The following is a 24,965-nucleotide window of genomic DNA, read 5'->3' as shown; positions in this document are numbered from 1 at the left end:
TTGCTGTGTTTTATTTGTTTGTCATTGTTAGCAAAATCTGTCCCATGATTTTTCCTGAGCTAAACTGTACAATTCTATAAAATAAATGGATGTCAGCAATGAAAAAATAGTACTGTCTGGTTGTGTTTTTTTTCGCTTCCATCCCTGCTCCTCTCTCACATTGAAATTGGTACAGTATCTTCAAATGTAAGATATATTTGAAAATGTCTTTTGAACCAGCATTTGAAAACTTTTCTCTTCTTGGTTGTTTTTTGCCCATCAGATCAGCCTGATGTATTTCCATTGGCCTGGAACAAAACAGCACTATATAATCATCTTTCTGCTATGGTCAAAAAGAAAAACTATACATTTTTTAAAGATGCAGATACTAAGTTGCAGAAGTTGTGGAGGAGCATATGTCAATAGTACGGAGAAAACTGAACCTGCACAGCAGGTCAGGCAGGATTCGGGGAGCAGGAAAATCGATGTTTCGGGCAAAAGCCCTTCATCAGGAAGGGCTTTTGCTTGAAACGTTGATTTTCTTGCTCCTTGGATGCTGCCTGACCTGCTGTGCTTTTCCAACACCACTCTAATCTAGACTCTGGTTTCCAGCATCTGCAGGCCTCACTTTTGCCTAGAAAGCTGAATCTTTTGACCCTGGTTTGGAAGCTACAATATGCTGTTGTTCTACTATTGTGATTCTTATTCAAATAAGTTAGAAATATTGACCATGCAACAAAACTACCCTTTCTGTAAATGTACACCAGATAAAACTTAACTGTGCCAAGAGCCAAGCCGAATTTGATGGTAAGTGACCAAACAATCAGTGTCACACCTTGTTGTTGTGCACATGTCCAAGAAACATGTTTTGTTGTTCACCTCGTTCAAAAAGCCAAAGTGCTGAAACCACATCAACCATTTTTCAGTTAGCTATTAAACCAAAAGTCTGGATAACATCAATGATTTTCACTTCATTGGTTCAGCAATGTATCCACATATCCTTCCAGAAACACAAGATCCAATTACTCGTGGATAATTCCTCAACCCATCCTAATGTCCAAGGACTAAAGCCGTACGATTGGTTTTTCACTCACCATAATCAACTTCAATTACTTACTCAATGGACCAATATATAATTGCAAATTCAAAATATCTTTACGGCATGGCAATTGCCTGTGGAAAAAATGGCCTGCTTGAAATTCAGTGAAAACCTCAATCCAGGCTTGCTTCAAAAAATGAATATCCTGAAGCCCGGGAGATGGTAAAGCAGGAAACAATTCAGAATTGCTTCATGTGTGCAACTTATTTGAAACTAATGATGGTAACATAAATGGGTTTTCACTGTGAGACATCAAGTAAGATGATGCCAATGCTAGTCTTACCAACATTAGCATTAGAAAAGGAAGACTTTTTTTGACCACTGCAACTACTGCTGAATGATAAGCTGAACCTTGTGTCATACCAATGGATGATAATGCCATTCTGGCAGCTAAGGAAGATGAGGCACAGACAGAAAGATGAATGTCCATATGTTATCATTGCTGACGCATTCAATAAATTAGACTCCTTGCATGGCTATTTTCAACAGGTAACCAATACGAATGGCAAAGCATTTGAGTTTATGGGACCAGCTATCCAGTCTTGTAGAAAAGGAACCAATGTTTAGAGCAAACCAACTGTCATTAAAATCTATCTTCAAATTAATGATAATTACCTGTGGTTACCACCATTTGAGACTACATATTGCATTCTACTACTTACCTTTTGATTTTAAAATGTTACTGTGTGCACAATTGGGGTTGTTGATTTTCTACAAATGAAAATGGATTTATGATTTTGTTATTTTTGTTTTCCTGTAATGAATTGATAAATAAAAATCCATAATATACCAATGATAGGCAACACAACAAATACCTATGTCAAGTTATTTTTATTGTGTACACACTATATGATCCAGCACCACCTTGGATCATTAACATCAACAGCCTGTAATATGGATAAAGTTTACAGGCACTGTTACAACTCTGCGACAGACAGCTAAACCAAATCAGCTTCTCTATCTCTGTATTCACAATACAGTCAAACCAAAACCTTCAAAGATGACCTCAGTGGTTCCTAACCAGAATCTTTGAATAACCAATCCCACACTGTGAATGATCAATTCTAGACACTGCTTTGTAGCTTAAACAAAAGACTTAGCAATTTATGAACAGTGCAATAACTTGAGTAGAGCAAAATTAAACAAAATAATCTCATCGGTCTATGCTATAAACCTAAAAATTTTGATGTGAATAGGATTGAAGACAGTCAAACGCAATGAAGAGATATATAAAAAGAAAATAACAAAACTGGGCAAATTATTTGTGGTTTTCACGATGTGACATAGATGATGGTTTCTTGATTGACATACTTAGAAAATATCAGGGTCACTTTACAGTTAACTCAGATAAAGCTTGTTTGGTCTGTTTTCCTTTTCAACTAGTTGTTACCCACAATCCAAAAGTTGTCTTTAATCCCAATTCACAGTTACAAACAAAAAATGATACACATAATGCAAAATCATCAAGGGCTCTGTAACAGGACCCATAAGTGTTGACCTAATTGAGTAGCACCCTGTACCTAGATCTATTATTGATCAATTATGTTCTTATGAAACATTTTAATAAGAAACTAAAAAGCATTCAATGTTTGTTTAATTCTCTACCAAAAATATGATGTCATGAATTAATGTAGAAAATAGTACATCTAGTATTTTTGTTGGGGAGGGGGAAGGGGGGGGTGGAAGTATCATGATTACAGTGGTTGGACTCGTTCATCTTTGTGCATAAATACTTTGTGTTGAAGACCAGAAGGAAGACAACTGGTGATTCTAGTTAGACTAGCTCTGACTCTCTTGAATCCATAGAATAACTTGATCAATCTATACTGGACAAGATTATTCAAATTTGCAGGTATCTTACAATTTTTCAAAAATTGTTTTTTTTGATTTTTGTTAAGTTTCATTCACTTTCTTTAAGTCTTTTAATATACCATATGTCTTTATTTGGCCAAGAGAGTGATAGCTGATCTATTGTTAAAATATTTACTCATTTTTAAGTTATTTGCCAGAAGCCAACTATCAGTAACCAGGATATTCTCCTTGTGGAAAAAAATCTTGCATGTTCCGCCTCTCTGCTCTTGGCAAAATAGCTGAGACCAGAAATGTAGCTATTTGGGAAGTAATGACTTGCATCACACTCAGCATGCCTTTATTGGGATCAATTTGTTTCTTTAAATTTAAAAAAACCTTTTTCCTTTGTACATGCAGCAGGGGGCACTAAATGCACATTGAAAGTTCAGTTCTGAATATATAGTTGTCTTTCCATATAATGTGAAATACTTTGGATTATTGGTGAAAGAATGTGCATATGCTTCAAACATTTGGTATTTTAAGTACAAATATATTTAAATAAATATTTTTGACAGCAGTGTGATAATTAGAAAATGTTTTAGCAAAAACGTACAAAGTTGTGCTCTGACTTTATAAATAGTAAGATTTGTTACTAATGAATTATGTTTGTATGGAACTTTTTAGTAGGGAACTGACAAATCTTTCAATATTTAAGTGATTATTCAGTTCTCTACCATACTTTATTAAAGTTAAAAATTATTACTTATTCATTTTACAATTTCCGAGAAATCAGATTTGGTTAGATACACTCAATTGTAATGGAATACTATTAGGTCTTTGGTATTTTTGCTCAGCAGTTCCAAAAGTTTGGCTTTTCTGGTCATACTCATTCAAACTAAATTCTTTCAGGTATTTTAATTTCAGGCAATCTGCATACTACTATGTTGTTCATGCTTTGCAGTTAAGTAATGGGGTGGAAAAAAATCTAAAAATTAAGTGAGTCGAAAATTCAGCTATCAAGTAATATTTACATTAATGAATCAGATGAATAATAAGCACATGATCTTAAGTCTGACTTCAAAAAAGTGAACAGTTCAAGGGATAACTGTTTCTGTTGAAGCGCTTTGTTGGTCAGTAAAATGTGCTTTTTTTTCTTTGATTGGCCATTTTTCTTTTGTTGTCAGATCGGCACCAATCCTCTGTGACACAGGAGCACAGGAAAGAATTGCCTGAAGTGAGTCTACGGCTGGAGAGTGGTCCAAGTGCTGCTGTCCATTCATCACTTGCAGTCAAGAATGGTTTTTTGCAATGCTCGGTAAAGAACTTCAATTCAGAGTTCCTGATGTCTTCCCTCACAAATCTAGGAACATTTCTGGAAGATGAAGCACCTGCTGACATAATCCCTATGAAGATTGAAATAACTGATACACAAATTAACCTGACGGTAAGACTAATTCTGTTTTCTAAAAAATCATTTTTCCCATAAAGGTGAAACATTTAATTGTCACTAAGGGATGTACTGGTTTTTTAAAAACTACCATTGCAGATAAAGGGTCTCCTCCATCTCTTTGCCAGCAATCTATTGATTACAGACCAATATTTTGATAGCTTCATGAAAAATAGGAAATATACTGGGATGATCTCTAAGATTAGCAAAGACTAATCTTGTCCTATGAAGGTAACCGGGGTAATGAGGATGTTCTTGTGTGTTGCTTACATAGATCGACTGACTAAAATTGTTGGATTTTGTTGTAGAAATAACAATATGGCCAGCAGGACAAACAACAACGTTAATGGCTGCATATGTAGTTAACTAGCAATCCGGAAGTTGCTTTCCAAGAAGCCTGGCTCTTCTCAAAGTTGCACAACATTTGGCAATCCATTTACCATTCAAGTAAATTTAGCTTGGTGATAGGAAGTAAACACACCAGAAAAAGCTGGGGGTTGTCATTTCAGTGCCCAGCACACTTCCAACAACTTCAGTCATTATTTAGTTCCAAATAACCCCTCCAGCACTGAAAATAATTTTTATAAATGTGGACTGTCAGATTTAAATTATTGTTGTAAACTTCTTAAAATACTCTCTTTCTGTCTCACTGGCAGTCCCTTGTTTCTTTCCTTCTCTATATGGCATTTTCAGTACCTGATTGGTATTGAATTAAATATTTGATGTGTCCTTCTTAATGCAGATTCTGTGTATCAAATCCAGTTATGTTTCTCATGTTCAGAGGTCTTAGATGTCCTACTGTGGACACCTTGTTGCTTTAGTTCTCTCATTTGCAATTCAGTTCCACTGCAAAAGTCCAAAGAAAGTATGAGCAAGCATATATGTAATAAGTGGCTCATGAGAAGACAATGTGCACCACCTCCCAAAAAAAGCACCACCAGCACTTTGTGTGTCCATTCCTGCATACAAACACACACACACCTTGATGCCCAGCCTGGATCATGTTACAGGCTTGTGATCTTTTAGCAAAGCTGAAAATGCTACATACAATCATGTTTTTAGCAAGTGTAGTTGCTGGAAAATGGGAGGAAAGAACCAAAGAGACATTCGTACAGACATTCTAAAGGGCAACAGTAGAATCATTGCCAACATGTGTAGTCCAAAAAAAAGGATGAGCGACTATGATCTAGAATTATTGAAATTAGAGTTGTGACTGTAATTTGCAAACTGCTTACAGTTGAGATGACATCGTTCGAGTTTTACATATTAGAAGAACATAAAAGGTCTGACGAGGACTATGGATAGAGAAGCAAAAGGACAAGCAAATGAAGCACAGCGTTCTGATTATGGAATGACCAGCAGTGTTCAGAAAGGGATTACCTAGTCTGTATTAGGTCTGTCCCTGTGGTTGTATTGTGAATAAGACCATAAGACATAGGAGTGGAAGTAAGGCCATTCGGCCCATCGAGTCCACTCCGCCATTCAATCATGGCTGATGGGCACTTCAACTCCACTTATCCGCATTCTCCCCATAGCCCTTCGATTCTTGTTGTCTCGGGGAATTATCAATCTCTGCCTTGAAGACATTTAGCGTCCCGGCCTCCACTGCACTCTGCGGCAATGAATTCCACAGGCCCACCACTCTCTGGCTGAAGAAATGTCTCCGCATTTCTGTTCTGAATTGACCCCCTCTAATTCTAAGGCTGTGTCCACGAGTCCTAGTCTCCTCACCTAACAGAAACAATTTCCTAGCATCCACTCTTTCCAAGCCATGTATTATCTTGTACGTCTCTATTAAGTCTCCCCTTAATCTTCTAAACTCCAATGAATACAATCCCAGGATCCTCAGCCGTTCCTCATATGTTAGACCTACCATTCCAGGGATCATCCGTGTGAATCTCCGCTGGACACGTTCCAGTGCCAGTATGTCCTTCCTGAGGTGTGGGGACCAAAACTGGACACAGTACTCCAAATGGGGCCTAACCAGAGCTTTATACAGTCTCAGTAGCACAATGGTGCTTTTATATTCCAACCCTCTTGAGATAAATGACAACATTGCATTCGCTTTCTTAATCACAGACTCAACCTGCATGTTGACCTTTAGAGAATCCTCGACTAGCACTCCCAGATCCCTTTGTACTCTGGCTTTACGAATTTTCTCACCGTTTAGAAAGTAGTCTGTGCTTTTATTCTTTTTGCCAAAGTGCAAGACCTCGCATTTGTTCATGTTGAATTCCATCAGCCATTTCCTGGACCACTCTCCCAAACTGTCTAGACCCTTCTGTAGCCTCCCCACTTCCTCAGTACTACCTGCCTGTCCACCTAACTTCGTATCATCTGCAAACTTCACTAGAATGCCCCCAGTCCCTTCATCCAGATCATTAATATATAATGCGAACAGCTGTGGCCCTAACACTGAACCCTGCGGGACACCAGTCGTCACCGGCTGCCATTCTGAAAAAGAACCTTTTATCCCAACTCTCTGCCTTCTGTCAGACAGCCAATCCTCAATCCATCTCAGTAGCTCACCTCGAACACCATGGGCCCTCACCTTACCCAACAGCCTCCCGTGTAGCACCTTATCAAAGGCCTTTTGGAAGTCTAGATAGACCACATCCACTGGGTTTCTCTGGTCTAACCTACTTGTCACCTCTTCAAAGAATACCAACAGGTTTGTCAGGGCTTGTTTGATTTCAAGGAAGATAAAAAAGCAGGTGTAGTGTTTTAGTTCTTTACATGGGAAAGGAAGGGGTTTTGAGGCAATTGAAGAGTGGCCAATGGTATCACAGAGAAGATAGTGTTTTTTGAAGAATGGGAGAGGAGAGGGCTGTATATTTGGTGGTAGCAACATGCTGAACATGAGGAAAATCATGATGGATACTGACTGACATCCTGAGTATTCCATGATTTTCTGACTTTAATTTACACTTCCGTAATCTACAGTATTTCTTTTTTGTTTTAATATATGGTTATTGCATTTTTGTGTCTCATCCAATGGCTTGTATTTGGTGGGTCTGTCTGTTTAAAAAACAATCATTGCAAAGTCTCTCACTCTCGCCCTCACTCTCGCCCTCACTCTGTCTCCCATACAGTACATGCCCGTTTTCAGGAACAGTTGTTCTACTCACATGGGGAACAAGACCCTGATTGAGATCAGTGAACGAGACATAAATCAAAAGTTAAAACTCTGCTGTACTTGGGTCTATTTAGTGTGGAGTTGGTGATAGTATTAAGCTATCAGGAGAACTCAGACATGCTTTCTTTCTACAGAAGACATGATGATTTAGGATCAATCCAAGTTTCATTTCAGTTGAAATAACTAATCATAATTGACTAGCGTATTTGGGAGACTATAATGCAACATATGGTATAGATTTCTGGTATTGTAAGTGGTACTAATTACCTTTTTCCAGAACCCTGAATCTAGAGTTATGCAGTATAAATAGGTGATGTAAAGGATTATATTTTGTTCATAGCTCAGAACCATGCACAGTATAATGTAAGCAGAATTTAAAGCCCCCATCCAGTGCTTGGAATGTGTGTCGCTTGCACACTTTGACATCCTGCTTGTGCTGATCTATTTTATGGGGAGCCATTATTATGCCAAGTGAGCTACCTGGCTTTGGACCTATTTCAGAGTATTAAGTGGCTAAATAATCGTCCTGTTGCCACTGTTATTTTACCCACAACTGTGGAGGTCTGTATTATGTGGCTATCCCAACAGTTTAAACTGAATAGATTTGTGACAGGCAAGGATGGATCCTGTTTTGGATTTCCCCTGAGCTGAAACCCAGCTCCCTTACTAGTGCCTGCCAGCCAGCCAGGACATTTCAATACCCTGGTTTTACCTGAAATCTGAACCCCATTAGCTCCTATTCTTCAGGGGTTCCTTGTAGTCTCAGCAGTGGCCATTGCTTGAACCTGACACTGATAGAGCTGCTGGACATTCAGCTCTTTAAGGCAACAGTCCTGAGTGAGGGTGCAAGTCTAATTTCCAGCCAATTAGGACAGTGTGAAATGGCTGTTAGGGGCAGAGTTGGCAGGGCAGGAAATGCTACCATCCAAAAAGATACCCTATATTGCTGCATGACCAAAAATATGGCAGAGTGATTTGTATAATTGTGTTTTCTTGATTGTGCAATTTTGCATCTAAATATTCTTATTGACAGAATTTAAAGAATATTGGAGTTCTTTGTGTACAGTTTTTTTCCTATGTCTGAGGTATTATCACTTTCCATTTAGTGCTAAATATGTATAATACTTTCGGATAGTAAACAAAATTTGATGAGTCTAAGTATAGCAGATGATAATTGTGGCGGTATGCCCCAAACTTTCCTCTTGATTAGCAAAAAAATCAGTTTGTTGAAATGTTTGTACAAAGTAATTTTTACACTAAATGTTTGCAATTTTTATGGTAAATGTGTATAATATTAACTTTGTGTAATTTAATTGAAAGGATGATAGTCCACGCCATGATCTGTCAGCTCATGAACCACTGCCAATACAATTGATTATTGATAACTTGATCGTCCGCAGAAGTGATGATGGAACGTTTTGCATTGGAGGTGAGAATTGCTTTGTTTAATGCTGCATAGGAAGACTAAAAGGATGCCTGGAAAGATAGCTGTGTGTTTGGTCATGAAAATATGCTTTGATTAAGGAAGGGTATGTCTTCAGCTTGGATAAGCTCCATGCAACAGTGTTTTAAGGTGATCAATTTTTAATTAAGTGAATGTTATTGATATGCTTAATTGTATTTGATAACTTTTTAAATAATTTATTCCCTCCTAATAACATTAGTTGGTTTCCTCTCATATTTTGCAATATATGGTTGGATTATCAAGCTGTCATTGCAAATTTATATTAGTATGCTAAATCTATTTCTCAAAGCGCACACCTGCATGTTCACGCCCACAATAAAACATCCTCTATGGTTTTTTTAAGAAATCAAGAGCCCTGTATTATTTAGTTTTGATTGTTTGTAAAGCCTCCGTTGCAATTAAGAAATAGTTTTATGCATCTCTCTGTAGAAGAAAGAATCACTTTGATATTCTCTAATACTTGTAGCATGTGAAATATCTTGCATTTAAAGCTTTAAAATTGGCTCCTGTTTTTAGTCTCTATCGTATAGCATTCCTCAGGGGAAGCATTTCCTCAGGCCATGTGAGGAAAATTATCAAAGCTCCCCTCGGGTTTCTGAACTATTATATTTTTACAGTCTTCATTCTGAAATTGTTCCAGAAGCTTACTCTGCTTCAAAACACTGCAGTGGCTTTTGTGGCACATGGCCGCTATGCTTGGTGACTTCAAGAATCAGTCCGTATTTGTAACAATCTGGCCACTGGTTGCACTTCAAGCCTACTCTAGATTATGAAATTTATTGCCCCAAATATTTTCCACCATGTTTTCTATGGAAACTGGGAAGAGTGGAGCATGATTCAGATCAGGGTCTAGATTAGAGTGGTGCTGGAAGCACAGCAGGTCAGGCAGCATCCGAGGAGCAGGAAAATCGATGTTTCAGGCAAAAGCCCTTCATCAGGAACCAGATGATTCATGACTCAGATCATAATAGTCTCGTGCAGTATCCAACATTTGGTTGAGTTAACAAAAGGTGTTGTTTCCTGCTGGAGTTGTGGGCTGAATTTAGCAGAGTGATGAGATGTACTGCTTTCTAAGGCTCTAAGGTCCTGTTGTGAACTGAGTTTGAATTGCAATTCAGTTTCTCAAAAGTATAGATGAGCTATATGTTGAGACCATACTATTTTGTTTTAAATTTTCTCATTTTTTGGTTTGGATCTGCAAGTTGCAGTTGAGATTTGAACTTTGAAAAGCAGCTTGTTTCAAGAAAAAGAGAACAAGATACTTATGTTTACTGTTGGGAACTGACAGAGAAAGATAATGCAGGTTAATTATTCCTCTAAGAACACTGTTCACAATTTGGCATCACCGTGATGTTATACTCAGTGACTGGCAGCTGGTTGGATGTTGACTTGTTCAATGAAGGAGTACCGGTGCTGGCCAGCCAACCACAGGGAATGTTAAAAACAAAACAAGTGAACTGGCTCTGTCTAGGTTTTTGAGCAGGAGACAATTTGCTTTCGAAACTGACAAGGGGAAGCTTTTTTTTTTGTTTTGTCCTGTCTAGGTCCTCTCCAGCAATTGACTTGTTGAAAGTTCTCAGTTAAGAATCTCTGTCTTTACGAAACGGTAATAAGGCTTTAGAAATATGCAAAAGCTGTTTTTATTGACTGGTAAATTTGAAATTCAAGTAAGATGTATAACTCTACATATCTGTAATATAAGCCTGAATCAAAAGGTTTAATGAAGGCCTGGCATTCATTGTTGAAGTGGTTGTCAAACTGGAAAATTTATCAGCTGGCCATGCTAAATTGCCCATCGTGTTAGGTGAAGGGGTAAATGTAGGGGAATGGGTCTGGGTGTGTTGCGCTTCAGAGGGTTGGTGTGGACTTGTTGGGCTGAAGGGCCTGTTTCCACACTGTAAGTAATCTTATCTAATCTGAAAAAACTCTGTTCAATGTCTGAGTAGAGCTTTATATCCAAAGATGAAACCAAAACAGAAATTGCTGGAAAATCTCAGCAGGTTGGGCAGCATTTGTGGAGAGAAATCCTCAGTTCGTTTGGCATGGTTGTGGGTATGGTCGCTAAGCTGAGTAGTTGATTTGCAGATGTTTTGTCCCCTGTTCAGTGACATCTTCAGTGCTTGTGAAGCGCTGCTGTACTTGTGTCTTCTGGAATTTATTTGCTTCTGTTCCTGCTGCTTCTGTTTGCCAGTTCTGGTAGTTCATTATAGTGGCCAGTATATTGGGTCTAGAGCTATGTGTTTGTTGATGGAGTCCGTGGATGAGTGCCATGCTTCTAGAAATTATCTGGCTGCTCTCTATTTAGATTGTCCTATGATCGTTGCATTGGCCCAGTGGAATTTATGGTCCTTGACATCTGTGTTAATAGCTACTAGGGTCAGCTGGTCGTAGCGTTTTAATAACTAGTTGGTGTTCATGGATGCAGATTGCGAGTTGTCTGCCTGTTTGTCCTATATAGTGTTTCTTGTGGGCTTTGCATGGAATCTTGTAAAGTATGTTAGTCTTGCACATGATGGGTATAGGGTCCACACACACGGACCAGTAGCCATACACACAGATGACAAGGACTACAAATTTGACTGGGACAACACAATGATCACCGGACAAGCTAAACAGAGGACAGCCAAAGAATTTCTAGAAGCATGGCACTCATCCACGGACTCCATCAACAAACATAAACCTTGACCCAATATACTGCCACTACAATGAACTGCTGGAAGCAGCAGGAACGGAACCATATAAATTCCAGAAAACACAGTACAGCAGTGCTTCACAGGAGGCTTCAAAGCACTAAAGATGTCACCTAGACAGGGGACAAAACATCTGCAAATCAACTTCCCAGTTCGGCGAACATATCCACAATCACGGCAACCAGCACCCGAGCTGCAAATCTTTCCACAAACTTTGAGTTCATTTGGTTTTTATATTCAAAGATAGTTGGGTTTAGATTGTAAATATTAACAAATGCTAATGATGCTTCTGGTTTTTCTGTTTTGCTGAAGTTTTGTTCTTAAATAAAAGTTTGTTAAACTATAAATTTGATGTCTAAAATCAGAAATTGCTGGGAAATCTCAACAGATTTAGCATCTTTTGGGAGGAAAAGGTAGAGTTAACGTTTTGGGTTTAGTGACCCTTAGTCAGTAAAGATGCTGTCAGACCTGAGTTTCCCCAGCAATTTCTGTTTTTATTTTTGTTTCTGCTTTCCAGAATCTGCAGTTCTTGGGTTTGCTGTTATTTGTAAAATCTGGTCAGAAACGATTGAGCAATTCTGAGTGTCATCGAATGTTTTAATTTCATTGTTATGAATCCAGTGATAGTGAGACTAATATGGTGTGGCTTGTTATTCTAGTGTCAAAACAGATGAAACAACTCATAAATCAGGAAGTTTTAACATTTGTATCAAATTGTGGGAAATTACATAACTAATTGTGTTGTTCAGTATCTACTTCTGATATTAGGGTTAGGCAATTAAGACATTTTCTAATTTCTCTGTTCGGAGATGTTACTACACATTTCTGGAGCAGGCAGGACGTCAACTTGGGTTTTGTGGCTCAGAGGTAGGGACACTACTGCTGTGCCACCAGAGTGGCCAATTAAAGCATCTAAACATTTCTAATCAACCTCCTCAAAAATGTGGTTACGTACCTTTGAAGCAGGTGAGGCCTGAACCTTAGTCTCCTATGCCAGAGGAATAGACACTACCACTGTGCCATGAGAAGCCTCAACAAATCATTTAGATATTTTCTAATAAACCTGTGCAGAGATGGGGTTACACACCTCTGGAGCAGTTTGGAGTTGAACCAGGGCATCTTGATTCAGAGGTAGGCACATTACCCTTGCACCACAAGACTCTTGTTAATGCACTTAATAATGGATAGAATAAATCGGCTCCAGCTGCTGATAATGTGTGTAATCATGAAGCCACAACAAATGTTTTAACGGGGTTGTAGAGATTCATGTTGAATGCGAGAAGATTTGTAACTCAAGTTGAGGTTCAGGTTTGTTTAGAGACATTTCGTCACCATGCTAGGTAACATTATCAGTGAGCCTCCGGTGAAGCGCTGGTGTTCTTTCCCACTTTCTACTTATGCGTCTTGGTCTCTTAAAGTGGGTGATAGCATTTCAAGTTCTTTTTTCAGCAGTTGGTAAATGGGGTCCAAATCGATGTGTTTATTGATGGAGGTCCGGTTTGAATGCCAGGCCTCTAGGAATTGCTGTGTTTGTCTCTGTTTAGCCTGTCCTAGGATGGATGTGTTGTCCCAGTCGAAGTGGTGTCCTCCTTTGTCTGTGTGTAAGGATAGTAATGATAGTGGGTCATGTCTTTTGGTGGCTAGTTTACTGTCTGTCCAATGTAATATTTGTTACAGTTCTTGTATGGTATTTTATTGCATGGTTCCAACACACTGAAACAGTTACTGATGAACCTAAACCTATACCAACAACCAGCAAAACTAATCTCATTTACAAAATACCATGTAAGGACTGTTAACAAACTACATTGGACAGACAGACAGAAAACGAGCCACCTGGATACATGAACACCAACCAGCCTCTAAAAGATATGACCCACTATCACTACTATTCTTATATACAGACGAAGAAGGACACCACTTTGACTGGGACAACATATCCATTCTAGGACCAGGCAAACGGAGACAGGCATAGAGATTCCAGAGGCCTGGCATTCAAACCAAAACTTCATCAATAAACACACCAATTTGGACCCTTCTGAGAAAAAGAACCGGAAATGATATCACCCACCTCAAGAGACTAAGACACACAAATAGAAAGTGGACAGAACACCAGCATTTCATCAGACACACACTGATGATGTTACCTTGCATGGTGATGAGAGGTCTGAAAACAAACCTGCCAGCTCAGTGAGCAAACTTACAACCTGATTCATGTTGAATGTTTTCTGTGCTCTCGAAGCATTTTTTTTTAATGTTGGATGAAAGAAAAACTCTTGAGTAAACACCTGCAAGGAAGTTCTGACTACAGTTGTGTGGAAATCACAGACAAGTAAAACAATGTAAATCTTTGTCTCAGTATTGTGACTATTTTAGATTTAGTGAAATAACAAATTCCTTCTTGTGGCTTCCTAGTTCAGATATCCTGAAGAATTAATAGTGGCCATATTGCTGCAGATTTAAAAAAGACCAGCTCTGCCACCCTCATCCAGATCAATAACCTTAATATCTTGAAATTGTTCTGGTTGTGGCAATGCACTTTCCAACCACAACTGTTGCTGTAAACAAATAGTTGTGTGTTTTTTTTACTATTCTATTTTGACCATAAACTTTCCCAGTTATCTTCAGATGATCACTCCTGCCATCTTTGAAATGTTTGTTGTTTTTAATTTAAACAATTGATTTGAGCTGAGCTTCATTATTGAAAGAAATTTTCATTGCATGAAATTTTTTTGGCAACTTTATTGGTTTGGGCTTGTTAGTGTTGAAAATATCGCATTGCTTGTCAACTCTGTGCCATTTATATTCAGGAATTAATGATTTCAGTTTTAGATAGGAGTTCAACATTTTCTGGGGCTTTTTTAAAATTGTCCTATCAAGGTCAATAACATTTTATAACTAATTTTGTTTTACTGTGATTAATTAACTCAGCTTTTACCTTATTTATTTTAAAAAATAAACATTAGCGATGCAATGCAAATAAATTTGACATTGACCTGAGCCTTCACAAACACCTCTCACTTCTTCATGATGACCAGCAAACATGAATTTGCTTTACACAAACTGAAGCCGTCTGGCACAAAATGGTGACTGAGAAATAATTTCCCTGTTGCAAAAATTTTCTATTGACAATATTTCCTTTGAAATCTCTCATGCTGATATTGTTTGAGTTGAACCCATTAATTCGAAGTCTTTTGTGGAGGTCGTCGAGTTTTTGTTTATAGTTAGAACATTTTATATAAATATTTATTCTGGTTACACATGACAAAGTCTAGCCTAATCTCAGTCATTGAATCCAGTTTAATTGATTCTGAAGGAGGCCTGATCGGAATCTCCTGTGAGAAATGCGGAGCATATTTGCCTCGTTAAAAAAAGAGCGCGGAGTCTTTTGTCTTTTGGTGATTTTTAAAAAGAAAATGTTGATACCTAGTCCATGTTTTGTTACAGATTTTGTATGTTTCAGGGTTAATGATTTGTGTGTATATTTTTTGATTCTGTTTGTAACTTATAAAACAAATGACTTCTAGGAATAGTGATTAAATGCCTAACTTTCTAATTAATTCTTATTAGCTCCTGTTTATATTAAATCTAGGTGATTAATTATTTATTTGACTTTCTTTCATCTAGGTGTCCAGCTATCTAGTCAGAACTCAGCAAACAGTAAATACACAAAACAAACAGTATTATCCTGCTTAAAATGTCATGAATCAAAGGAGGTCAGATGTGTGTCACAATTCACTCAAACAGATGTTGTGCAATCAAACTTACCTGGACAGCCAGATCATGGAATCAAGTCAACTGCTGGAAGTTCAACTGATAGGGAACAGGTGAGAACAAATGCAAATAATGGACTGGATTTTCTGAGGTGTAGCAATTGCATGCAGATTCCACCGCGCTCTTTTTTTAACGAGGCAAATATGCTCTGCATTTCTCACAGGAGATTCCGATCTGGCCTCCTTCAGAAATGCAGAGCCATACTTCCTCTGGCTGATCCCTCAATACAGAAGTCAAGACAGAGCAAATAATACCCCTTTCTTTCACAACAGTCAGTTGCCACATTCATTTGCCATATGTTCCAGTATCACTGACTGCTCCGATGTAAGGGAAAGCATGTAAGGTGTGTGTATGGCTACAGTGCCAGCTAAGTAGGAAATGGAGTGTTTAGGCTTAGCTAGGGATGTTGGGTACAGCAGTTGGGAGGGGAACGGTCAAGTCCTGAAGTGGGGATTACGGGATGTTGTTTCCTGAGAGGCAGGTAGGATTCTCAGGCCCTTGGAAAGAGGGAATCATCTCCAAACCTTAAAATTGCACTGTGTGTAGGTACATATTTGGTTCATGCAATAATCATCATTATACAAAACAAGTGATTATTCGTGACAAAGGTATAGACAAACATTGTAAGAAACAGTGTCAAATTATGATCATTTCTTTATGCAAATAATTAAAATATATTATGTAATACTGCCCACTACATTTTGTACTGAAGTATTTAATTCCATAGGTAATCTGTTGTTGGATTAATTTAAATTCTCAATCATTTACGCACTTCTTTAATCTTAGAAGGTGGAGATAGGTTTGTTTCATATTCTTAGATTAGATTAGATTACTTTACAGTGTGGAAACAGGCCCTTCGGCCCAACAAGTCCACACCGACCCGCCGAAGCGCAACCCACCCATACCCCTACATTTACCCCTTATCTAACACTACGGACAATTTAGCATGGCCAATTCACCTGACCTGCACATCTTTGTGACTGTGGGAGGAAACCGGAGCACCCGGAGGAAACCTCAACCCACGCAGACACGGGGAGAATGTGCAAACTCCACACAGTCAGTCGCCTGAGGCGGGAATTGAACCCAGGTCTCTGGCGCTGTGAGGCAGCAGTGCTAACCACTGTGCCACCGTGCTACCCACACTGTTATCCTACTTGTGGTGTGGTGTCTTTTCTCAGTTGGAATATATAATTTTACTGTCATGTGTATGTGGCAAGAGATAATGGCAATGGAAGGGGAATTCAAGAATTTTCTCCTGAAGACTGTGCAAATCTTTTCCTCCCTTTCAACAAGGGAACATATATTCAATTGTTTGTGTCAGAGGAGCTTTGGTGTATGTTACAGAAGATTGGATCAGAGCTTAGTTCTGAATGCTTTCAGTTGTCTTCACGTGCTCTTCAGTAAGCCCAGCATTCCAAACAGGCCATGTGTGTTTAACAGTAGGTCTAGCATAACTATTAGCACAGTGAATCGATTTAAGATGCTGTATAATGATTGAGAAGATGCAGCATGGGAAGTCGTCTTTTTGCTCTCATTGGCAATCCCACTTAAGATCACTTTGAATATAATTTCCTCTTAGTTTAATGTATGATTATTGTACAATATCAGCACTGGCTAAGTTGATGAGTGGAGGATCAGGGAGTTCACAGGAAGTGCTGTCCGTAGTGTTACACTTTTCAGGTTCATCCTTGTGATTTGCAAGACTAAGGAATTTATATTTAAGGAGGAATAAAAATTTTTTTAAGTCCTCCATCTACATGTACTATCTTCATTGACCCTGTTATTTTATCCAAGAGCTCAATCATTTTTTAAATATATTTTTATTGAGAAAAAATAGATTTTTTAATATTACAAGTACAAAACAATGTAATTCAAAACAGTACAAAAAAACCCAAATAATAAAAAAAAATTCCCCGACCCACACTCATGTCCAAATGTATAAACATATATAGAAAAATGTAGAATTTTTAAAACTCTAAACTAGCTATTTAACTAAATAAATAACCAACAACAAACAAATGAATAGTAATAACTCAGCCCAGCCAAATAAAACACTCATACATTCACAGTTCCTCCTCCCTGGATATTGGACTCATGAAACACAAGTGTTACAGCTATATAAAAGCCCTTGTTAGTGTGGCAGATAAATCTGTGTCCAGGTATTCCACAAAGGGCTGCCATGTCTTGTAAAACTCTCAGTTTTGTGGTGTACCATATTTGTGAGAAAATCCAAGGGATGATGCTCCATAACAATCTTCCGCCAACCCAACAGGCCTGCGGGTTTTTCGGATATCCAACCTAGCAAGGTATTCTTTCTTGCACAGAATGTGAGAATGTTGAAAGGTTTTTCTTACGCACGTCTGTAGGAAATACAGTGGGTAGGCCCAAAAGGAGAGAGATAGGGCCCTTCTCCACCCTTACACCCAAAATCTTCTTCATTGCACCCGCCACAGCACTCCAATATGTTTGAAGCCTATCGCAAGACCAAAGACAATGGGTAAGAGTGCCCGTACAGATCTTGCACCTGGGACATGCTGAAGATACCCCTGGTTTAAATTTTGACAAATGGTCTGGAGCCAAGTGGACCCTGTGGCAAATCTTCAACTTGAAAGCATGAGTCCTAATGCAAATTGATATCTTCCTTGCATTCTCCCAAATATCCTCCCATGCCTCTGAGGAAACTTCAACACCTAGCTCTCTTTCCCACATCTTGCAGAGTTGATCAGACTCATCTGAGGTTGCACCCCCCAAGTGATGATATAAAGTACTAACAGAGGGTGTACTCTTAGCTCTTAGCACCCCCCTGTCTATCTCCATTTGCAGGGATCAGTCAAAAGTGTTTTTTTTTAAATAAAATCCCTAACTTGAAAAAAACGAAACAGGTCTTTATTGGATAACTCATACTTCCGTACTAACTGATCGAAGGACATCATTATGTCTCCCTCAAATAAATCGCCCATGTAAGACACACCCCTAGCTACCCAGCATTTTAAATCCTGAATCTAGCATACCCGGTTGCAAACCTGGCATACCCACTAAAGGTGTAAACAAAGGTATTTTGCCGATATTGCCATCCCCCTACCGAATTGCCCTCCATGCTTTAACAGTATTGATGACTATTGGGTTATGGCAATATTCCCTAACTGTCTTCATCTTGTCCAAAAACAGCAAACTGGTAAAGGGGCACTTTGCCTGGGAGAATTCGATATCTAGCCATATTGAAAGAGGATCCCCACAAACCAAACTCACCTAGGTCAAAAGCGAGCTTAGTTGGTAATTTCTAATGTCAGGAAGGTCCACTCCAACTAATCTGTGAGGCAACTGCAGTTTGGCTAATTTAATGTGGGCTGCTTACGATGCCAAATAAAGGAGTTGAACCAGCCGTTCAGTCTCCTGAGTGTTTGCTTATTGAAAATCGGGGGAGCGTCCGTATAGGGTATAGCAAATGAGCAAGAATATTCATCTTAATAAGTGATATCTGACCCAACCACGAGACTGGAAGTGCCTCCCACCTTTGAAGATCTTGTTTAATTTTTCCAAATAATTGAGTAAAATTGGCTTTAAACAGCCAATCCAGAACTGGAGTAATAAATACACAAACCCCCACCTCGTGACCACCTAAATGGGAATCTATAGTCACCCTCGAGAGCTAGCTTCTTCGTAAGACCATTCATCGTCATAGCCTCTGACTTAGCAAAATTAATCTTATACCCCGAAAAAGCGCCAAACGCGCGAATGCATTGTATCAGGTGAGGCACTGAAACTGCTGGATTTGTCAAAAATATTGGGACATCGTCTGCATACAATGAGATCTTATGTAATTTTGACCCCATTTCTGGAGCTGGTATATTGGGATCCCCACGAATGGTCTCCGCCAATGATTCAATCACCAACGTAAAAAGCACGTTCGATCAGTGGTTAGCACTGTTGCCTCACAGCGCCAGGAATCCAGGTTCAATTCCCATCTCAGGCAACTGTCTGTGTGGAGTTTGTACATTCTCCCCGTGTCTGCGTGGTATCCTCCAGGTGCTCCAGTTTCCTCCCACAGTCCAAAGATGCGCAGGTTAGGTGAATTGGTCATGCTAAATTGCCCATAGTGTTAGGTATAGGGGAATGGGTCTGGCTGGAGACTGTGTTACCTTCTGTTATTAAAGAGGATCAGATGGGCTTTATAAAGGGTTGTCGATTCTCCAAAAATGTTAGGAGTCTGCTTAATGTAATTCAAGCATGCCAACAGCAGTCAGTGCAGGGATTGGTGATTTCTTTAGATGCAGAGAAGGTATTTGACCGAGTTGAGTGGCCGTACCTTTTCTGTACTCTAGAGTGGTTTGGTTTGGGCAAAGTTTTCAAGGTTTTAAGAATTACAAACCTCCCATATGTGTCTTTAACACATTCCAACAATTTAAATGGAAAATGTTTCCTAATCAGTATAGCCACTCCCCTACTTCTGGTATTAAATGATGAAAAATAAACTCGGTCAAAGCCATTCTGCTGTAATTTCAGATGCTCCTTATCATCCAAATGTGTCTCCTGTAACAAAGCAATATCCACCTCCTTTCTAAGACTCAAGAGTACCTTCTTCCTCTTAATTGGTGAGTGACCTCCCTTGATATTCCAGGTACGCCATTTAATCAAACCATAAGCCATAATCTTCTGCAATTACATTTAAATTCCAGAGGAGGAACCCGAAACACAAACGCATGATCCACCAAATATAAAAACTACATAAACGAAAACCAGTACCTTTAACAAACCTACAAAATTATTAAAAATAAAAAACAACAAAAACCAAAATACAAACCAACTTATAAAGTGCCAACAGCATTGAGTAGGGGAACTCACCCCCCTGCCCAGAGGGGTCAACTACCCATCCCAAACTGCCCATAAGTAGGCATCTAATCATTCCAACTACCTTCACTTCTCCCAGTTAGAGCCGTATCGCAAACACAAGCTGAAAAGAATAAACACCCCATAGAATATCAGTATGAATAAAAAACATTCTTTCATTTAAAAAAAGGGGGAAAATAAATACCCCATCCATCCTTTGGTGTATCCTAACTTAGAAATTGAAAATGTACATCTTAACCACCGCCAGACATGGTTTAAACCAAATTACTATTCATAGGGACAAAAAAAGAAAAATAAAGCTCCTACTGGATTTCCTCCATTTCTTTTACAGAATAATAAACACGTACCCAAACAACACTATTTACACATACTAAAATTGTTCAAATTAGGTTAGTTTGTCCACAAAGTCTCTTGCCTTCTCCAATGTGTCAAAAAGATATATTGATCCATCTAAGGTGGTCCAAAGCACTGCCGGATATCTCGGAGTACTGAATCACAAGCTCCCTCAGTCTTCTCTTGACACCATCCTAAGATTTTCGTTTCTGGATCACCACCGCTGAGAAGTCCTGAAAAAACATGATCTTAGAGCCCTTGTAAATTAGGGCCTTCGGATCCTTCCCCTGGACTCTGGAAGCCTCAATGACTGTCTCCTTATCCTGGTAATTATGGAACCGCACCAGGAGAGGACAAGGATGTTCACCCAGACCCGATCTCCCCGCTGTGACCCAGTGAGCCCTCCCTATCTTCAATCCTCTCATGCCAGTCTCCAAGTCAAGGAATTTCAGCAGCCAATCCTCAACAAATTCTGCAGGCTGCTCACCTTCCTTACCCTCAGGCAGACCGATGATCCGAATGTTTTTTCTCCTGCCCCTGTTCTCAAGATCATCCGTTTGGTCACGCAAATTGCAGACCTGCGTCTTCAAGGCTTTGATGTCATGCTTTGATGTCACGCTTGGATGAACTGGCATCAGCTTCCACTCCTTTACTCCACCTCATCCGTCCTCTTCTCCAGGTCTCCCAGCTGCTGCTTATGCTTCTGCAGCATGAGAGAGATTGGAGCTAGCTTCTCTTCAATCTGTTTCCGCAGCATCTCGCGAGTTTTCGAGAGCTGGTTCACCAGGTGCTGGAGAGTAATCGGCTCCGAGGCTGCTGCAGGCTGAACTGCATACCCAGCATCGGATGCTGCTCCTCCCTTTTTAGGCATCTCTGGATGGCTGAAAACACAGGTAAGTTAATTTTTAGAAATTTCTTGGGCTTCCATGATCTTTCTGGAGTCCCAAGAAATCCCGACGACCTGGGTTGGGCGGGTTAAAGGACCGTCCCGCTTGCGCTGCGATGCGAAGCTCTGCAGTGCGATCTTCTCAGATCACCGCCATCTTAGATCCCCAAATCATTTAGGCACGAATGATTTGTTTTCAACATACCCATGCCAACTGCCACTTAGTAACCTGTGCTGCTTCAAGTGAAATTTATTTTGTCCTCGATAACCTCTCATTTTCACACCTCATATTATAGATTGATTATTACCAGATGCTTGGTTCCCCTTTTTTTGAATTGAGATGTGACATTTGCAGTTCTTCAGTCCTTTGGCATCACTTGCAAATCCAAGGAGGATTGAATGATTGTGGTGAGGGTTCTGTGAGCTCTACACTTGCTTCTCTTTGAAACATGAATGCATCCATTTGGGCAAAGCTCGTTAAGTTTGATAGTTGCATAACCATGAATGTTGTTCTGTATGTGAAACATAAATGCCGGTATAATTTTTAATTTCTTCCCATGTGGAATTTTGGAAAGACAGTGCAACTCAGGGAAACTTTATGGAAATAAATATGAATGATTACATAGGGAATAAGTCAACAAATGTATCTGTTTAGGACAAATGATAATGGAAAATGGCATATGTGATTTAGAACTTAGAAGGATGGATATAGCTAGAAGTAATAGCTCACAAGTTCCTACATCAATACCCCTCAGAAACCTGGATGATACATAAAACTCGTTGGAAGAAATTAGAGGCCAAAATTAATGCAGAAAGAGGAGACATGGCCTGCTGGTATTATTGCTAAACTATTAATGCAGAAACTCAACTAATATCTTGGGCACCTGGGTTCAAATCCTGCCGTTGCAGATTTTGGAATTTGAATTCAGTAAAAAATTGAGAATTAAGGATCTAATGACCATGAAACCATTGGTGCTTGTTGGAAAAACCCATTCACTAGTGTCCTTTAAGGAAGGAAACCTGTCATGCTTCCCTAGTCTGGCTTACATGTAACTTGAGAGCCACAGCAATGTGGTAGACTCCTCATTGCCCACTGGGCAATAAAAGCTAGCTTAGCAATGAATGCCCACATTCTGTGAGTGAATAAAAAAAGAAAATCCGTATAAATTCAATAAGACAAATAAAGAGATATCCATAAAGGAAAATGCCAGAATTGTGGCCATTTGAACAGAGCAGAAAACCTGCACAGATCTCTTACTCAGGAAAATTGGAGGACAATAGAAAGACAGGTTGACCGAGGCATAGTTGGATGAAGCATGTCAGTGATTGCAGATGATCTACAGTGAATGTGTGAGAATTGTGCAGGAAGGAGAAGCCACAGTATACTATGACATCGGATGTCCTGGCAAGAGTAGCTACAAGCAGAAACAGCATATAAACGAAACGTCTTCCTCATAATTTCATTGGAAAATTCAATCTTGTAATATATTTGGCACATAGCATTTTGCTTTCAAGAGGGGTTGAAATCTAAGGGGCTTATTTCTGTACTAAAAAACTGGTAGAAGTTAATCCAGTATGGAAAGCATCTTCAATCTCCACATAAAGGGCAAATAGACAGTGTTACTCTCCACCCATTAAATTGTTAACTTGAATGACTATATACAGATGCTGTGGTTCTTGGTGTTTAGTTGTTTGTTTAAACTGCTGACCAACATCCTGATTTGGAACTTTTCTGAATGAAGATGATTACTGTGCTACAGATTTATTTCCAATCTTAGCTGCTTCTTTGGTATTAAGCGTAACTAACTTTCACATGTTTTCAGTTGCAGCCTGTAACGTAGTACTGGCTGGTTATTTGCTCTCTCTTACTGGTGGAAGTGTATTTACGTAGCAAAGAAAATTAGTAAAGGAGGATACTTGCTATCCTACCAAAAGTGTGGCAGCAATGGATTAATTTTCTGTTTTTCTTTGTAGTTACTTTTGGAAGAAAATGAATGCCTGAAACAGGAGTTGGCCAAAGCTAAGACAGCTCTGGCTGAAGCTCAACTGGAAAAAGACAGATTAATACATCAAATCAAAAGGGTTAACATTGAACTCCAATCATAGTCAAATACTTGGAAGCAGGAGGAGTTTCTTCAATTTGGAACATAGGTATCACCAGCTGCTATTGGTTTTAAAAATACTAATAATGTTCATAACAATATGCTGAGCATTGAACAAACAATCTGTAAAGAAAATTGCTTTCTCTGTTGCAGACAGAAATTTTGTTGAATATGAAGAATAAACATCAGATCTGTTTGATCTATTTTGAGCAGTAAATAAAATATGATTGTTAAGCTCGTTAAGTTTTGCTCCATAAACTGATGGTGCTGATTTTCACTTGAATCTCGAATGAATTCTGTCAAAAAGGGATTTGAAATATGGTTGAAATAAAATATTGTGGGAAAGAAATTTCTTTAGTACACTTGAGCTGTGTTTTGGTATACCATCAATAATTTTTTAAAAATCTATTCCAGAGCAAGTCTCTTTTTTTTTTAAGAAGTCTGAATTTGCACTGTAATTAACTTTGATCATGTATCTAACAGTTTTTTCTGTGTAAAATCTGTGATATAGAATATGTACAGTGTAACATTTTAAGTATGTATGTGCTTTTAATTATGGCAGACACCATTATTACTTGACTTCAGGTTGAGTGCAAGATTCATCTGTAAATTTGAATATCGTTAAGGATGGACTGAAGATAATACAATGCATATCTTAAGCAATCAACCTTTGCACAACATGGCAACATTCTTCCATGAATAATTGTATTAAAGATTGTATTCAAAATAAACATCAAAGCACAGAAATGTTCCAGCAGGTACTCCATGCCATTTAAGTGAAAGTGATAGCTTGTCTTTTTTTAATTTAATTTTTCTTCTCATTGCCATTAGTTCAACCATACTATATGCCATTTTCTTTCACTACTCGTATATTGTTGATTAAGAAATACAGAAGAGCATAACTAATTCATGTGTTCTGATTTTTTCCTTCTGTGCTTTCACTTTTTTTCTAATGTCTTTTCCTGGTCTTTAGACATTATTCCTGCTGGTGTATTAGTCTGTTTTATTGATTTCCGATACAATAAATCAATACAGGGTTACCACTGCATAGAAATGTAACTGGATCAGCCATTTAGTACTGTGGTTAAAGGCATAGATCAGAGGCTGAGAATTCTATCACAAGTAACATTGCTCCTGATTCCCCAAAGCTTGTTCACCATCTACAAGTCCGTGTACTGAAATATTCTCCACTTGCCTGTATGAGTGTTGTTCCAGCAAATCAATTAACTGGACATTTCTCAGGACAAAACTGCCAGAGTCCACCTTCAGCATTTAACCCAATTTACATTGAAACATTTACATATAGAGTTGCACTAAACCACTGTAGTAATCACTAGATGCACTTCTGCAAGTCATTCAGGCTTTTTCATAGTAACTTCTAAAGTGAAAATAGAACTAGACACCTTCCTAGTTTG

The 24,965-nt window shown here is 38.8% G+C and overlaps 1 protein-coding gene across 3 annotated transcripts in view; it reads left to right on the top strand.

The window, feature by feature from the left end:
* bltp3b (bridge-like lipid transfer protein family member 3B) overlaps positions 1–24,456 on the top strand; it is a 140,996-nt gene extending 116,540 nt beyond the window's left edge. For all 3 annotated transcript variants that reach the window (XM_072562497.1, XM_072562499.1, XM_072562500.1), the window contains 4 exons: positions 4,054–4,313; positions 8,773–8,881; positions 15,235–15,434; positions 23,423–24,456. In XM_072562497.1, coding sequence (XP_072418598.1) covers positions 4,054–4,313; positions 8,773–8,881; positions 15,235–15,434; positions 23,423–23,554 — 701 coding nt within the window. In that variant the 3' untranslated portion in view covers positions 23,555–24,456. The remainder of the gene's footprint in view (positions 1–4,053; positions 4,314–8,772; positions 8,882–15,234; positions 15,435–23,422) is intronic.
* The last annotated feature ends 509 nt before the right edge of the window (positions 24,457–24,965 follow it).

Source organism: Chiloscyllium punctatum, chromosome 44 (assembly GCF_047496795.1).
Source record: "Chiloscyllium punctatum isolate Juve2018m chromosome 44, sChiPun1.3, whole genome shotgun sequence".
In the NCBI taxonomy this organism is placed as follows: Eukaryota; Metazoa; Chordata; class Chondrichthyes; order Orectolobiformes; family Hemiscylliidae; genus Chiloscyllium; species Chiloscyllium punctatum.
This window is presented reverse-complemented; position numbering and strand designations above follow the sequence as displayed.